Source organism: Apis dorsata, unplaced genomic scaffold (assembly GCF_000469605.1).
Source record: "Apis dorsata unplaced genomic scaffold, Apis dorsata 1.3 scaffold_618, whole genome shotgun sequence".
NCBI lineage: Eukaryota > Metazoa > Arthropoda > Insecta > Hymenoptera > Apidae > Apis > Apis dorsata.
Window position 1 is genome coordinate 242,926 of NW_006263814.1, and position 17,743 is coordinate 260,668.

General features: G+C 39.9%; 3 protein-coding genes across 4 annotated transcripts in view; 1 reads left to right on the plus strand and 2 right to left on the minus strand.

Moving 5' to 3' along the window:
• LOC102677765 (four and a half LIM domains protein 2) overlaps window positions 1-13,033 on the minus strand; it is a 68,050-nt gene extending 55,017 nt beyond the window's left edge. The window contains exon 1 of the mRNA XM_006621241.2: window positions 12,770-13,033. Within this exon, the coding sequence (XP_006621304.1) occupies window positions 12,770-12,814 (45 nt within the window). The 5' untranslated portion in view covers window positions 12,815-13,033. The remainder of the gene's footprint in view (window positions 1-12,769) is intronic.
• LOC116186324 lies at window positions 12,770-14,581 on the minus strand. 2 transcript variants are annotated; one of them, XM_031513194.1, is made up of 2 exons: window positions 14,084-14,581; window positions 12,770-13,224 (listed from the first exon to the last, which is right to left on the minus strand). In XM_031513194.1, the coding sequence occupies exons 1-2, from the start codon at window positions 14,375-14,377 to the stop codon at window positions 13,141-13,143; spliced, it is 378 nt and encodes a 125-aa protein (XP_031369054.1). In that variant the 5' UTR covers window positions 14,378-14,581; the 3' UTR covers window positions 12,770-13,140. The 2 variants fall into 2 exon arrangements, with proteins under 2 accessions (XP_031369054.1, XP_031369053.1); XM_031513193.1 differs by having other exon boundaries at window positions 12,770-13,046; window positions 14,084-14,573.
• Window positions 14,582-14,879: 298 nt separating this feature from the next.
• LOC102679556 (DNA-directed RNA polymerase III subunit RPC4) lies at window positions 14,880-17,684 on the plus strand. The gene is made up of 8 exons (XM_006621254.2): window positions 14,880-15,198; window positions 15,468-15,762; window positions 15,850-15,976; window positions 16,041-16,284; window positions 16,359-16,448; window positions 16,506-16,630; window positions 16,719-16,949; window positions 17,020-17,684. The coding sequence occupies exons 2-8, from the start codon at window positions 15,515-15,517 to the stop codon at window positions 17,137-17,139; spliced, it is 1,185 nt and encodes a 394-aa protein (XP_006621317.1). The 5' UTR covers window positions 14,880-15,198; window positions 15,468-15,514; the 3' UTR covers window positions 17,140-17,684.
• Window positions 17,685-17,743: the final 59 nt, after the last annotated feature.

Below are 17,743 nucleotides of genomic sequence, written 5' to 3' on the forward strand. Positions count from 1 at the left end.
ACGACAAGATCGATTTCAAGAAGAAGAAGAAGACGCGCGAAAAAGAAACAGGATGGATCGTCCGTGGCCGATGTTAGATATTTCTTTCTTTCTCTCTCTCTCTCTCTCTCTCTCTTCTCTCGAGACGAATGGAAATCTCGTGACGAGGAGTTTTCGTGGAACTCGGTGGTACAGCCCTGTGTGTGGGCCGCGACAAGGTTCTGTCACAACGCCCCCGCCGTTTCGCACAGAGAGGTCTAACCGCTCGGTGAACGGAGAGTCTTACGCTCCGTGCTTGTATCGACCTTTTCGCCCGAAATGGTGAGACCGAGGTGGTATCCGTCGAATCGACGGCTTTACTCCTCGATTATCTGTGTCACGGAGAGAAAGAGAGATTCGATCGCTCCTCGCCTCGCTCCTCGATAACCCAATAATCATCTCCTAAAAACAGTTGCCGCTCGAGATTGATCGTTGGAAGAATCTCGAATCCGTTTGGCGGGTCGATTCTCTTTGCGATTTGCGGATTGTACGAGTTGTTAAAACGGCGATTTGATAAAAATAGAAAGGATGGATCGTGCACCGAGCGTAAAACCGCGTTCGAGCGTGGCTCTCCGTCTGGAGATCGCATAAAATCCCGGCTTAATCCGGGAATAGATGCGGGTATGTCCGTTTGTAACGCAACGCGCGCGATGCCCACGTAGCTTTCACGTAGTATTCAAGGGCGGGCTTATACGCGGGCATCGATGATTTTAAGGCGTCGTTCGCACGTTCTCTCGATAAACTAATGAATGCGCGAATACCAGGCCGATGCGGCGATGGATACGATTCGCAATCGACCCCGCGATCCTATTTTACGCGCGATCGATTCGAATGTTTTTTCCATCCTACGCTCGTCCAACTGTTGATCCGAGGAACGGTTAGCCTAGACCTCGTTACACCATAGACGAAACGGGATCCAGCTACGATTTGAATATTATCCAACGATAACGGCGATATGGATTTGACACCGTCGGGGAACAACAATGAGCCGCAAAATAAATTTAGCTTCAACCGAAACCTGTTTACGTCATAACCTCTTACGGCTGCATAACCAGCTTCCTGATATTTTCGTCCACTGTCACTTTCCAAATATCTCCGACTTGAGTAAACGAGGGACCCGTTACTAACGTATACTTGACGTATCGGTGACGTGGCCATAGAGAATGATTCGTAACGATTAAACAAGAGGGAAGACAGAAATACTCTAATTGGATTTAACCGAGATACCGTTAAGCATTTAGCGGTGCATGTCACAATTGTTCAGCGCCGGATCGTAACACGTTGGTGGTGAGTCATTCGGAGACCCGTACCCCACTGTTCTCGTTTCATTGGCGAACGGTTGGACCGTTGCACGTTGGACGTTCTGTCGAAACACGGAGTTCCAAGATTTCCAACACGGAACACGGATATAAAATGCCGACTAATTGCGCTTTCCAATTACCTTTTTTCTTTTTTCTTTCTTCGGATCAAAAGTATTTCCCCGGTACCGTAGAAGCTTCATTTACGAGACAGTGATTGATAAATATGTTACCAAGTAGTGTAGGAAAGAACCCGAACACCGTTTAGAATCTAGCAATTCAGCCGGCATAGTTTTTGCTGGCGGTGCCGTTACTCGTTCGCGAAAAAACTTGATTTAGCTATTTAGCGGCCAGATACGCTGCTACATGTCGGTAATAATCTTTTTGAAGCTATCGAGAATAGAATGACGCGTGTAACGAGGAGAAAGAGAATCTAATTTCATATTCCGAGTCCGTGCGCGCTTAAATTGATCGATCGTCCCGCCTTAACTCAATGGCGACATCGTTCGGTGATTGTCGGACGATACTGATGAACATCGACCGTATCCCTAGTCGGTGTTGCAGGGATCTGCAATGTTCGAGACTAAAATTAAATTTAAATTTCTCGATTTGAATCGCTTTGAAACGCGCAATAAACAACAGGAAATCCGTTCAATTTTTATTACGTAAATGTATTGTTACATCGGAAATACGATAATTTCGTAGGATAAAAAAAAAGAAAATTGTTTTTCCGACATAGCAGAGAGAGAAACACGACCAATTTTTTTGTGCAGATACCTTACGTGACCGAGACAGCCTTGCTCTTTAAAGAAACCGAGTTCTAATGCAACGAAATATCGAAATTCGATAATGACCTCAATCCCGCATAATGTGTATCGCGAATTGAAATTACGCTAACGTATGTTAGTCGGTGTAGAATACAGGAAGAGCGCGAGGTTGTTGCTTTGGAGAAGTTGCAGAACAAATACGGGAAACGAGCGTCACGTTATGCCTATTTCCAACCATTTCTGATAAACTATTTCACGCGTATGGCGTAAAACCAACTACAATGCCGATATTTCGCTAAATAGCTTTTCTCTTAATAAACCACTGTACACTCTACACACTCGACAACTTTTTCCTATTAGCAAGACATAAGAATAAAGACATAAGAATAAGGACCTTTCATTGCAACCATGCACTCGAGATAAGAAATAGCTAGAAGATAATCCTATATCACTCTCTTCGTCCTAGCTTTCCCTATCTTTATATACCCGGAAGGAAAAACGTCGCGGATTGTCCCAAATTCTGAAATACCTTGTCACTTTCGCAATTTCATCAAGGAACAGAGAAGAATGAACGTTGACATTGAGCGGCAAAGATATGATGTCACGCGCGCGGAAGTGACGCCACTTAGACGGTCAATTTAAGGCATAAATAATTCGTGTCTGGCCACGGCGGCCTTTATTTCTCTATGCACGTGGCATGTTGATTCCTTTCCTTCGATCTCGCAAAAATTGAAAAGATCGATTGCCGATCGGGAATGAAATTGGCATCGATAGATTCTCGAAAATAAAGGCTGATACATGCTCGTATAAAAAGAAAAAGGAAAAAAAAAAAAAAAAGGGGGACATTCTTCGATGGTGGCCGATATCACCACCAGGCGATAAGAATTTCATTGTCGAGGGATTGATATTTTTCAGCACACGTTGTAACTTTGAAAGTTGGCTGAGAAAAAGAGGGAAAGAGAGAACGAGAGAGAGAAAAAGGGAATGGCGATGTGCCAACTGCAGCATCGTTACAGCATCTTTCTTCGATCCCTTTTTACTCCCATCCTTTTAATCTGCATGACTTTTGCGCCGTTTCTCCCCTCCTCCCCTATCTTATCCTTCATCCCTTCCTCTCGCTTCTCCCCTTCACTGTTAGAGACTTTTTTTCACTTCGTACTACCACGCGATCGCTCGCTCCCCACGAAATATCGGGCGAAGGATTAAACCGGCGACCGACGCGATTCCTTTACGTCACCCAACGAGAGCTTTCCCTTTTTCGCGCCGCTTTCAGCGATCGGCCGTGATTCATCGGATCGTCAGCGCGCAATGAGATTTGTTAACAAAGCGCGCGAAAGTATTTCAATTAGCATTTCTTTCTTCTTACATTATTCATACAAAGAAGCAATAAGCAAAAGCGAGGTATACACCTGACGCCTGAGTATATATCGCAACCAATATCAACGTAATATACGATCCAATGTGAAAAAAATTCTCGATATCGGCCGGTGTATCGTTCGTAAATATCCGGAAACCGTAACGAGTCCGGCTCCCTTCTCCGATCGATTTCGTTTCAAAGCAGCGAGTGTAAGCGAGTCGAAAGGAGGCAATTTCATGCTTATTTTCATTCGTATTTTTTTTCTTTTTTTTTTTTTTTTCTTCATCCAACGATCCCGAGCACCGCTATTTTCCGAGCGCGAGAAGTCGCGCGGATACTCGTACGGGAGGAAGAACCGAAGAGAGGAGGACCTATGGCCCTCCGACACTCGCATTCCCCAACGATTGTGTCACGCGTGTTTATAAGCTCTCGATGCATTTTCGTCCAACTCTATACCACGCTCGCTCGCTCGCTCGCTCGCTCGCTCGCTCGCTGCTTTGTCAGGTCACTGTCACCTGTGCTCGCTCTCACGTGTCCGACACGCTACTCCACATATCTCTGCTCGACCATTCGCGCCTCATTTTTTTTTTTTCTACTTCCCTCCTTCGGTGGAACGGGAGCAACTGTTACGCGAGGAATGCCGAGACCGCGTGGGATAAGTGCGATGCGATTTTAATCGGATTTATCTCTTTCTCTCCGTCCTTTTCTTTTCTGAAATATTCGAAAATGTGTCGCCAATCTTTCGCGTTGAAAAAATCGGTATTGGCGAATCGTTGAAATCGTCGAAATCGTGGAAATGATTCACGCGTTGAAAATATCTCGAAACGAGCCAGGAGTCGATACATGGGATACAAAGGACACGTGTAGGAAGAAGCGTCGCGAGAAATTGTGTGAAAGAAGTTGCGAATACTCGGCGCAAGAACGTCCTGGAATCCTGGAATAATAGATTTATATCCGTGACGGAAAGAAACGGGGCAGGGTGGGGGAGTTTCAAGACACTCGAGTTTTAAGACACAGCCGACACAGCTGTTGGAGTGAGGGATATTTAGGAAGGAGGGCGGTGCGTGTAACTCAAGAGCTCGTAATTCATAAATTATACAACGGTGTACTAACATGGTTGACCGGAGGGCAATTAACCCTCATTAAATAAAGTGATACGACCCTGACACAGCTCAGGAACCACGGTCAATCCTGTACACACTCGTGACCTGAATGTAATTTAATAATGCACTTCCTCGTGATTAATAATAATAACAATAATAATATCGTTTGATCGTGCACGAATTTTAAATTCGTCGACTCACCGTGAGGTGATGTCTGTATCAGCCCGCTGCTAATGACCGGCGGCCGTCACCGCCCTCGGTAGAAAGCGAAAGAAACTTGGAAAAATTTCCCCCTAATGGGCACGTGTAAAAATTCCTCGACCGGGAACAATGCGCGTGTGGGTCGAGCTTATCGTGTTGTCGCACCTTCGAAAAGAATGCGTAATTGAAAACTAACAGGGAAACGGTGGAACCTAAATTTATCGCGGCATTCCAAGTTTATTCGCGCCGCGAAAAATTTCCAATTCCATTTCCCGTGCCGATAATTCCACAGAGATAAAATGTCTCTTAGTTAGGGAGAGGGAAAGTTTTCCGTGTCCCTATATACAAAATGTTGTCCGACTCACGAGACTGTAAAAAAAAAAAAAAGTCTAGTTCCCGTTTGCGTAGCGAGAGTAAGAGTAAGAGGTATCCCGTGGAACGGTAGCCGCTTCTAATCCGTGTCTAACCGCGCCATTCTTAGAAGGCGTACAATTTTCATGTCGTCGTGGAAACATTATTCGAAAGATAGGAATGGCACGCGAAACGATTACGAATGAAAAGGGGCTTCTGTTCTTTTCGCCAACGGGTTTCACTTTTTCTTTCACAGCGTTCACGGTCCACATTCGTTCCACAGGCGCAAAGCCACCCAAAGGCTCATTCTTCTTCTCTCTGTCCCGAGATGCAGAAGCCGGCCGATGATCACCAAAAAGGGAAACCTAGTAGTCGGGATGTAAATGAGGCCGAATGGCCGTTAGCTATGGCACGTGCTCCAATCTGGTCACGAAACACCTCTCTGGCGAGATCTCCAAGTATTGTTCCATACGTAACACACCGACCCCGATTTCTCTATTATCGGCGTCCTGGCTAAATATCGCGGCGCCGAAGGACAAGCGTTGCATATTTGGCTCGCCCACGGATTTACACTCGAATTTCTTACGTCCTCCAAATTATCAGCCTTGATCGGAAATTGTATGGGGGAATCGACGGTTGTTTCATTATCCTGAACTTGGCAACTGGAATATGTATATATACATATCTTTCGACGTTGCGCAATTCTGTAAATTAACTATTACGTGAAATCTAGTTGAAGTCATGGACGACTCTTAAATACGGTTACGATGTGCCGATTGTACGCAATGACGTGATTCCTCGAGCGACGATGATTGCTTATCAATCTCCTTGAACAAACCAGCACTTATGGAGCTACTTACTCGATCGTAAACCGAAAACAAATTTTCTTGGAATATAAAAGCGGCAAGAAGCACGCCGCGTTTCGTAACATTTTCGGATATCAAAGAGGCAAGGGCGATCTTTGATGCTCGAAACGAAATTAAAGTAGAAAATTAATTTCGCGAAATCGCGAAGACTTTGCCGTGTTCATCGGGATACGGCTACCATTCGATCGGGTTTAACGAATAGAATATTCAGAGGGAGAATATTTCGCATTTTATCGTTCGTTTTCACGATCGATATAAAGTATACCATAACCGAACACCGCCAATTTCTCGGAGAGAACGCCTCGCTCTGAAATAAAAATTCTTCGAGCAAACAAACACTCGGATTCGAACTTCCTCTCGCCCACTTCCCTTTCTTCGAAGAGAAGGAGGGATGCAAATTCGAATTCGACTCGCACCGACCAAAACCGTTTCCAAAAACAATTTTTTCAATTAAAAAAGAAAAAGGGAAGTTTATTTTTTTTTCTCAAAGAATGCGTCATCGTTTCAAAGATGAAACGTATATATACAGGAATATAGAAATTTCAACCACGTACGGCGATTATTCCAATTTTCTTTTCTTTCTTTCTCCGTTGGTTGTGTCAATGAGTCGATTTAGTCCCGCGGGACGTTCTAAGCGAGGCGAAGCTAGGCTAACCTTTCGGGGACGAGAGGGGATGAAAAAAGATCGGAGGGTGCAGCCTAGATAAGGTCTGAAAGGGCGTGGTTGATTATACTTTGCCGTATATACACCGCGAACGATGTGTTTCACCTTTTCACAGTTGACGTTATCTCGAAACTTTCGATCCGATCAATCGCTCCTGAAATCCCCTATATTTTGTTAGAAAACGTTTAGATATTCCTCGATATTCCTCCACAACCATTTTCTAAATTGCAGCCAAAGCAATAATCCCGTAAACGATTTATTTCGAGATATTCCTCGTTTCTGGCCAAATTATGATATTGCGCGACCGAAACGAAACTACGATGTCACGATCATTTAATTTGCATTAAATCACCAGAAAAGAGAACGGAATATCGCGTGAAATCGCTTAGTGAAAATCGCTTAGGTGTCGAAGGAGTAAAAGTTTGCGAAGGCAAATCGAGGTGGAACAACTCGTCGGACCGTGAAATTATAAATGAAACGGGCAATCGCCAGTCATCCAATTCTATGCACGAAATTCTCCACGAGAAGAGAAAGACAAGGAGGGGGAGGAGGAGAAAGAGATTCGCGCGTAAGTTTCCATTATTCGCAGGAATTAGAATACCGATAATCACCGATCAAATGATTCATTCAATAAGCGTATTGAGATTAAAAAAAAAAAAAGAAAATAAAAAAATACAGAAATTGAAAAGTAACGCCATTATCACTCGTTCCAGAGATCAGATAACGAACACGTGAGATCACGTTGTCGATATATATTTATTAATACATCATCGATCATCGATAAATTTGCTCCATCACGTACAATTTACACAAATATACGCAACATGCAGCGATACATATATTTATTTTCCGTTACATAAATTTAGAATTAATTTCGAATCGGCGATTAATTATGGTTAAATATAATGAAAAATAAATAAATAACCACCGCGTGATGAAAGAATAAATAATATATATATATATATATAAACGTGAATTTGTTACACGTCTATCTGCATATTTACGATATCATGATTCGAATGAATTAATCGGCCACTCCTGAACCACAATAGTTATCCATCTCGTTCGTTTAACACGTCTCGTGGGATTGTCGGTGTCCCGTTTGTAAAACTACCACGTTACGTAGCGAATATACTATATACTTAGCCAACATCGGCCACGTTACATTATGAATCTTTCTTGAGTATTAGGTAAGCATCCCACGGGAGTCACGCGACTCCCAGGGGAGCTCAACACTGCCGACAAACACGCGAAACGTTGTCTCGAAACATTCCACTTTCCGCGATATTTATTTATGGATTCCGTTCGACAAAAAAAAAAAAAAAGAAAAAGAAAAAGAAAAGAAGAAAAAAGAAAGAAAGAAAGAAATAAAAAATATTCCTCTCCTTCCTTCGACACCGTTCCACACTGATAAACGGTCCGTAAACGGTTCTCTTTCATCTTCACCCTGCAAATTTCATCGCGACGGCGACACTCGCTCAACGTTTATGGAAAATTAACAAGCGAAACCATTTAACTCGCCGTGAAACTACGCTCATTCCAGTCGGGATAAAAAGATCGACTCTACCTATTTGAAGACAGAAGAGCCGAGCCTTGTTTTATTACTTGGCAATTACTTCGCCCGATCGTCGGTCTTCGTTAATTGAAATCTGTTCGATAACAGGTACACGGTGTAATCATCCGAGGAGATCTAACAATCCAAGACAGAAGTCGATCTCTCCCTTTCCCGTCCCAACCGATTTTGCTTCCAATAAATTATACGCGAACACTTATATATTTGGCTACGTTCTATTAACTCGACCATCTCTTAGAATTCTAGAAGCGATTGTCCGGATGGGTGACGACAAAACACGATCTACGGTTCGCTCGAGGTGCTAATTTGCAACACGACGAAGAAGAAGAAAAGAGAAAAGACAGATACGCTACTCGATCCACTTGCGAAACCCCTCTCTGTATCTCTCTCTCTCGTCCTATTTGTCGTACAAATGTCGATGCGATCGCGATGATGAAGCGTTGCCATCGAACGGATGAAGACATAAATCGTGGACGGGAGGAAGAGAGAGAGAGAGAGAGAGAAAGAAAAAGAAACAGAGAAAGAGAGAGAGAAAGAAAAGAAAGAAAAGAAAGAGAAGAAGGAAACGCAATTACGCGTGTCACGCGTGTAACTGATAATTGATATCGAGGCTCAGCCCGGCAGATTCCTGTCGACGTGAAATAATTGACGGGGCGAGCGTTTCGAAAGGCAAATGGGATCGCGTGTCCCCCGTGTATAGTTTGATCGGCTCGATCCAGACCATCGTTCCGTACTCGATGATTCTATGGCGGTAACCATGTTCGTCGTTCGAGAACCCGTTTAACCGTAAATGAAAACACGACGCGCAACATTGGCACGATTCTCCCTTGCTTTCCACGAGACGTTCGTTATTTCCCTTCCTTCCTTCCCTCCCTCGTTCCTATCTTCGATCTGTCTCCTTCTATCCCGCTTAAGATCACATCTTTCGAAACTGAATCAGATTTACGCGCGGCACATTCAATCAAGAATTCGCCTCCGAGAATGGAAGATGTAGCTACGATCGTAAACCTTGCTTGTTCTTTTTTTTTTTTTTCGTTAGACAACTTGTTCGTTGCCATTCAGTCCAGCTTTTGGATAATCTGGATACCCGAGGCCACTCTTATATATATATATATATATACTTTTTCTCGTTCGACCGGTTGAATTACAGATATCGTCGGAGAATTATCCGGACGATACTAATTCGACGCGCGTCCCTCTTACCATACCGTGTTTCTTCCATTTCGTTCTCTTTTTATAGCGAAGAGCAAAAAGAACGTTAAAGAGAGGAGGAGGGGGAGGAGGGGAGAAATTACACGTGACGACGCGGTTCACGTTCGCGAGTTATCCTACTTTCGCTGGCGCGCGCAGCGGAAGTTATGAGGTCGCAATACCGCGGAACTTGGTCGCGATGCATCATTCGCGGTTCGCGAGCAACCGATTTCTTTTCGCGCCGCGTCACGGAACCGAGTTAAGATGCGATACAACGCGGATTAAGAACGCGGATAATCGAGAACATGATGAATCGTGTAAAAAGGGAGGAGGGGGAGGGGGAGGAGGAAACGGCGCGCGGGCAGAAATCGTCGTACCTCGTGTTTCCTAATGTTGGCTCGCGCGTAGCGAGAAACTCGCGCCGGTTTACGACTCGTTCCACCAAATGATAATAATTGACCTAATTGCGGCAAATGAGCCGTTCTCTTAAATACGCCGTATATCTCGCGATTTGCGGCTGCCGTTTGCGAAATAAGATTAATAGAGGCCTCCCATTCGAGGGAAACCGATGATCGATCGTGAGTTTTATCGCGCTGCAATTTCGTAAGGCAACAATAAGTCTGCTCTTTTTCCTCTTTTTCATTTTTCTCCTTCTTTTCTTTCTTCTTCTTTTTTTTTTTTTTTTTTTAACGAGGGACACGGCGATTAAGCTAAACACGGGCCGAGCACGGAAATCGAGAGCCGCGACGAATCGCGGAGCCTCGAGAACAGAGGAGATTTTCGATTTCGATCACGTAAGTGGTGGTTGGGCGCAAGCACCGAAGCCTCGGCCCCGTGAAAGTCTCGTGGGTGAACGCGAAACTCAAAGTTCGAATGGAAAAAGGAAAAAAAAAAAAAAAAACGGGAAAAAGGAAAAAGAAAAAAAGAAAAAAGGAGTAGGAGCGAATGGGTTGCTTTCACTCGGGCTTTCGAGATAGAGCAGCCTTCGAGCGTGGCACCGCAGCACGCGCGACTGGTTTATTGCATCTTAATAACGCGAGACCTTGCGGTAAGAGATGTCTATGCGAAATATCGAAACGGAATCGTTCGGTGTGTACCCGTTTAATTAGACGGCTCGGTCGCCACGGTGAACGAGCATCGGGCCAGATGTCGTGACGGGAAAACGAGCAAACCGTTGCGAAATCGACTGACGAGCAAATCACGTCACGTGTGTCGTTCCATTTCAATTTTGTGCTACGAGGAAAAACAAATTTTTCCCCGAAACACGCGTCACCGCACGGTTTGCGAACTGGAAACGCTATAATTTTGAAGTCTCGACGATTCGCGGCAAAATATTAGCTTTATCTTTTAAGAAGAACTCCTTAGAAAGATTGCGCGATCTTCTTGGAGGGTTTTCAACGAATGAGTCAACTTTTTTCACCCGATTCCCGTCCACGTAGATAAAGCTCGGTTGCGCAACGCTGACGCGTTCGATTTCAACCTAACGTTCGTGGTGGCGATGGGACAACGAGGATCTATCGCCTCTGGCCGAACCGATCTAATGGATCGAGGGGCTCGAGAGCCGCTTATTATTCGGCTGGAGAAACGAAGAGCAAAAAGCGCAAGAAATCGCGAGGCGATCGCGTTACGAGATTGCACGGCATTCGTCAACGCTATTTATATCGGTTACACCAACTTCCTCTCTAGGGATAATGTTATCGTCCAACTGGCCTGCGTAAACAACATTTCGGAGATCTCTCTCGGAGCAAATGCGCTCTCTTCGTGACACTATTTTTCTCTCGTTGCAAACGAGTCCCGTCCACGAGGGGGGATTCGTTCGTTTGCTAAAACAAATCTATTCAAGAAAGCAGATAGGTGAATTTAATTGTCCGTTGCATGGATACAAATCTCAAATGCATTGAAATCTTGTAAAATCCGAACCTGAAACCTTTCGATCTTCGAGCGTGAAAATCCAAGGGTCTAGAAAAGGAGAGTATTCTAAATACAACGAGACACAAGCCTGGAGGGTTGAAATCGACGCTAGCGTGTCGGCCAGAGCTCGAATCAGACTCGATGGAGTCGCATTGCCATAGGCCGGGTATAGGTATCGCGTTACCTCGGTACACCGGCCTCGGCGTTAAGACACCTAATTGCACGTTATGTTCGACGCGCACGTATACGCATACTACCGTGCCCCTTACCGAATGGTAATGCTCTCTCGGTGGCCACCTTGGCAGACAGGAAAGTGGGTGAACCCCGCTCGTATTTGTGGCGAGGAGAGACCAGCCTATACGCATTTCCTTTGTCGTCTCCCTACTTTCAATTTTTTTCTCTTTCTCTTCTACCCATCCAATTTTTTCATTGCTGATCTCTATCTGCGCTTGTCCCTCTTCTGTTTCTGATAATGAATTATTTCACGACAAATATTCATTTGAATGTGATTCTTTTTTTTTTCTTTCTTTTTTCTAAAATTTACATCGCATCGTACGCATCCAATTTTGCTTGCTGATTTTGATCTTGCGAAGATTTACGAATTATTTCGATAAAAATATTCGAAAACGCGATATGCAATATGCCCGTGGGGAAACATTGCGTTTCTACCAACTATTCCGTGAGAAAAAAATTACACGCGAGGTTGCACGGTATAAATCTAGACGCGATCGATGTCCTCTTAGTAACCATTCCCGAGGACATTCCGTTTCCTCGAATGGGACCAAGAGTTTGACGACGATCAATTTCTTATCTTTGTCACGTAGAAAAAAAAATTAAAACGAATTATGAAAGAAAGATATTAAAATCGAAAATTGACGATCGATGTGTGGTTGGATGATTTAGTTGATACTGATTTACGTTGAAAAAAAAAATGCTTGTCAATTCAATTGAGGACAAATGAAGAAAAAAATATATTCAACGTGAGATCAGAAACAGGCGGAAACAATGTCTAAACAACCATAGAAATTGAGTACGATCGTATGTTCTTTCGAGATGTAACGACCCCATACAAGGGCATCGTATATACTGGGTTACGCGGGCCAAGGTCGACTCGATTACGTATACACATGTTAAACGATGCTTTTTAAATAACCTTCGCCGCTTTGGTTTGTTCCATCGACCGACGATAACCTCGTAAATCGAGACGCATTTGGAGCAGATCGCGGCGTAATTTTTGCATTTTATTTTTTCGTAAAATACTTCGATCACAGATCATCGTGTTTCTCTACGCAAAACTGGCTATATTCATATTGTATGACAGTACAACATTACTCAAATTGATTTGTAACAATATTTAATTATTGAGGAATGTCGCAGAGTGTTAAATGGACATTTGCATAAATCTACTACGCGAACAATGTTTGAAAAATGCTAATTCGCCAGACGTTTGAATAAATAAATAAACTTACCTTGGCGTCGAACGCGTCGCTGGGCATTCGTTGCACGCCGTTCATTTTCTAGACACGGTCGGTTTTCCGGTCCGAATCACTTCCTCTCGTTGTCGACGATCCCACGATAATCCTTGATATCAGAATACTCGAAACAACATTCAATAAAACACCAGTTCTCGCCGCGGCAAAAATTCACAGCGTTGGCACAACGGCACGCGCGAAAGCGAGTTAAAAATTTAAACTCGAAGGAACTAGGAGTCGCCTCGACGCATCCTCGTACACGTGCGCGCGATAACTGAAAGACATTTGAGCGTCTTTCGAAACACGCAAAAATTCGAATGAGGATACGCGCACTGTTTTTTGCACTTCGAGCGAAGGACAACGAAAAATCACGCGATTAACGACAATCGAGGAATCAATCGTATTAATGTTATGCCAACGAAGGAAACATCGCTTGCGAAATGCAACACAGGCTGTTTTTAAAAAGAACTAATTATTTATAATTTTAAATAAATATTTAAATACAATGAAATTGAAGCGAAATAATATGTGGATAAATGTCACAAAATAATAATAAAGATATTCGCTTTATTCGATTTATCGATATTAAAATCTCATTTCATACTTATACTATCGAGTGTACGATCTAATCGATATAATGGTTATCGATTCTCGTGAACAATCTTGAATCTTTGACACTCTGTGTAGCATTCCGCCAACAATACGCGAGAATTAATATTAACGCTTTCGTGGATATAACGCGCACCGTTTCATGGAGAACCACGCTTTGCAATCTGCGATAAGACATTTGAAACTCGCCGACTTCAGTACTGTGGTTCGCGCCTGCGCCGCAATATTTTGTTCGTCCGCATACTCTACAACACACGTGGTATCCTTGGAAGCACCGCCCTCTTCATCTTCTCGCGGTACACAAAAAGTTTTGAATATTTACGAAAGATAAAAGTAAAAAGTATTCAAATTTGTGAGACGTATTGACATAGAATGTCAACTGAAAATAATCTCAAGTTTTAAAAGTTTTATGTATAGACATGTTTTGATCGTATAACATTTGATTGTATATTAAGATAAATATATTATCTAGTGGATAAATTTTTATCTGATCAAATACTAAAAAGATTCGATCGGAAAGAATATAAATAGATATCATGAAAGCAGACTACTCGAAAACTCGACATGTACCATGTCTAAGGGAAAGAGAAACAGGTTTAAGAACCGTAGCTAACTGGTAGCTTTTTAAATCGGTCATCTGTCTAACCGATAGAAATTACATATTTGAAATCAGGCACTCATAATCATAGATTCGAAACTCACTGAAAAGTAATCAACCGTAGAGCCAGTAAATCGAAACGGACGAATTAAGAGGAAAATAAACGTGTTCGCGTTTGAAAGATAGTTTCGTGACACCGAGGATGAAGGAGGACACGTTGCACTCGCGATCGGAGAAACGATATGTCGTGAATAGGCACATGGCAAGCATGTCCCTACCGCAGGATTATACGTAGCAGCCGGCGTTCGGGCGCTCCGCGTCGCGACTGCCGGCGCGGCTAAAAAACCATACGATGACCTCATCACACGGAGTCTGTTCATGTCACTAGTACTAGTCATCCTGAAAACATCGTAACCTCCATCGTTTCCAGGAGGTTACTGTTCGCGTTATCGCTTATCTGAAATATCCTGATGTGATTCTAGGATGCCAAAATTAAATCGCGCTTACTTTCAAATGTCTTATGATGATTTTAAAAATGCCCGCCTTTTCTGATGCACTTGCACTCCGCGATTCATTGAAATGAAATACAAATATATCAAAATTTTAGTTTTCAAATAATATAAAAAATATAAGAAATAAAATTTTACTTAATACAAAATTATTGTTTCTACGTTATTATATTATTATATTATATTATTATATTATAAAGAAAAATTTAACTTTCAAGCAATAAAAGTATAAGAAGCAGGACACGGATAAATGGATGTACATAATTGTAGATAATAATATGAATAATACGAATTCGTAATAAATTAATTTCGTTTTTAATTGTATTAACATATTTTTATTTTTCTACCTTATAATCATATTCATTCAACTAAAATTACATGGAGAAATAATATGTATTTTAAACAATATAAACAAATCAAAATGGAGTAGTATAGCAAAACACGTGCGATGTATTCGCAGTATGTAGTATAACGTATTTACTTTTCATAGATTCAAAAAAATTATGAACTACATTGTAAAATATGTTTAATGAAATTTTTCATTATATAATGCCAGATTTCTTTATTGATATATATGTATATATATCTTGATAAAAACCATTTTATTATTCAAAAATTTGTAACTTTTGTGTATTTTAGAGGTTATGTGATGTACTGTGCTAAAATATTGTTATAATAAAACTCTCTATGGACATCACTGCAGTGAGAATGTATGTATTTAAATTACAATATAATCCTAGAAACAACTATGTTTCATGAAATATAATGTGTTACATATGATTTTAATGCATAGAAAACGAAAATTATTCTACAATTTTTCCATTGTTTTTTTTTTTTTTTTCCCAATAAAAACTGGTTTTAATAGAATAAATTTATATTTTTATGTTTTACACGCCAAAATTAATCAATTTATGTATAATATGATATATTTTATAACATGTGGATTTGTTAAAAATATATTAAAATTACTTTTTTGTAGATAACAAAAATATATTTTAATTGTCAACTGAATCATAACAATTAAGAATGGCTTCTGATAAATCTGGAAATACAAGTAATTCACTTCCATTAAATGTTAAAATAAAGGTAGAACCTGGAACATCAATGCCTGTACCTATAAAAAATATTAAAACAGAACCTGGCTTATCAAGTACAACTAGATTAACTTCTTTTCGTTTACCAAGAGATTTAACTTTGGGAGGTAATATTAAGACTGAGAAACCCAAGAAAGTATATATACCAAATTTGAATGTTCAGAGAACAAAGAAAAAGGAGTAAGTTAACTTAATAAGGATATATAACGATATGAATATTGATAATGATTTAGTTTGTAAATTAATAAAATGACACTTATTTTTTAGAGATGCAGTACAAAATGATGCTCCAAAATCAAGTAGAAGTAAAGATTACATTAAGGGACGAGGTAGAGGGAATGCTGATAGAGGATCTGATAGAGGACGCGGAAGAGGATCTAGCAATTTAATTCAAGTATATTAAAAACATTCTCCTAAGAAGCATTATTTTAAAAAATTTTATATATAATATGTTATAGTCTAGTGGTATCTGGTCTACTGGAATAACAAGTACTGCAGGCAAACGTTATAGTAGTGGATCTAGAGATAGCGATAGAAGTTCTCAAGTATATCTTGAAAAACCAAAATTAGATTTGAATCGTAGTTTTAATAAAGCTGAGGAAGAAGAAAAGATAAAGTTATTACTGAGAGACGATTTTATTGATGATGGAGAACCTATAAATCTTAGTAATGCTCCTGTTGTATTACCAATGATAAAAGAAGGTTTTTATTATTTATTGAAATATTAATATTTAATTTTATAAAAAATATATTTCATTGATTTTTATTTATAACAGCAAAACCGTGTAAAGAAGAAATAAAAATTAAAAAAGAAGTAATAGAAGAAGAAGTAGACAGAAAACCGATTATTTTAGAAAATGGAGAGGGTAAGTATTTTTTTTTCATCTTTATAAATGTTTTATAATAATTAATGTTATTTTCAGTATTATCACCAAAGAAGGAATCTAAATGTAAAATATCCAAATCTGATAAAGATATAAAAGACGAATTTTTAGATAGCATTCCTAAAATTATTAATAATAAAATTCATTCTTATATCTTAATGCAGGTAAGAATTTATATTAAAAATTTATATAATGTACATTCAATTTTCCATCTGATAATAGATTAAGCGATAAACTACAGCGATAAAACAGTTTCCAGACTGTTTGCCAGGTTTAGTAAGCAGTGCAGAAGACACTAAACCAAATCGTTCAAATTACGAAAAAGAGGATGAAAATAAATCGGAAACGGAATTTTGTACTTTAAATAGTTTAAAACCTGGTATTTTAGGCAAATTACAAATTCTAAAATCGGGTAAAGCACGTTTATTATTGGGAGAAAATAATTTAATCGTTGATGTAGGATCACATCTTAGCTTTCGACAAGTAAGTATTTAAAATTCATCGAAAATATATGAAACGATATTATATATTATAATATTAACTTATATTACAGGATCTCATTGCAACAAAAGTGGATACCGAAAATTTAAACGGCGATTTAATTAATTTAGGACCAGTAAATAGTACGCTTATATGTTCTCCTGATTGGGAATCAATGTTGGCCAAATTATAAATACGTTTATAATATGAACAGATTTATTAAATGTTCTTTATTATGTAGAACACATAAGAATATGTGATGATTATTTATATATTATGTAAAATACAAAATACGCTTTTTTTTGAAAATCATGTATTTTTTTGATACTACAGCATACGTGAAAGTCACATCACGTATAAATCCAGTAGTAATTTGTAGATCTAAATAAATTTACAGCAATGTAGATTAAAGTTCATTATATAATTTATGTGAATGAATATCGCAACAAGAGGGTGTAGTGATTTGTTACGAGATACGTATTTATCTTTAAGCTGCAATTCATTCTTTTGATATAATTATAAGATAATTCAATGAAAAATTATTTTTACACAAATTAAATTTACAAGTTATTTTTATCATGCTATAAAAAAATATTAATTAGTAAACTTATAAACTATAAAAGGATACTATACTTTTGCTCATTGTATCAACTTTGAAAAATGTAAAAATTATACATTCAAGTGGCACAAAAAATTACTGTTCCTATGGTAGCAACATACTACTTTTTTCTGTTAATTCAAAAAAAAAAAAAAAAAAAAAAAAAAAAAAAAAAAAAAAAAAAAAAAAAAAAAAAAAA

What these genes read in the sequence shown, in the direction of transcription:
- LOC116186324 (XM_031513193.1), bottom strand. Translation starts at nt 14,377, where the DNA reads ATGACTAGTACTAGTGACATGAACAGACTCCGTGTGATGAGGTCATCG. An exon ending in CTACGGTTGATTACTTTTCA is followed by an intron (nt 13,047 to 14,083) that starts GTGAGTTTCGAA and finishes AATGTCTTTCAG; the next exon opens with TTATCGCGCGCACGTGTACG.
- LOC102679556 (XM_006621254.2), top strand. Translation starts at nt 15,515, where the DNA reads ATGGCTTCTGATAAATCTGGAAATACAAGTAATTCACTTCCATTAAAT. An exon ending in TATTTTAGAAAATGGAGAGG is followed by an intron (nt 16,449 to 16,505) that starts GTAAGTATTTTT and finishes TGTTATTTTCAG; the next exon opens with TATTATCACCAAAGAAGGAA. An exon ending in ATTCTTATATCTTAATGCAG is followed by an intron (nt 16,631 to 16,718) that starts GTAAGAATTTAT and finishes GCGATAAAACAG; the next exon opens with TTTCCAGACTGTTTGCCAGG.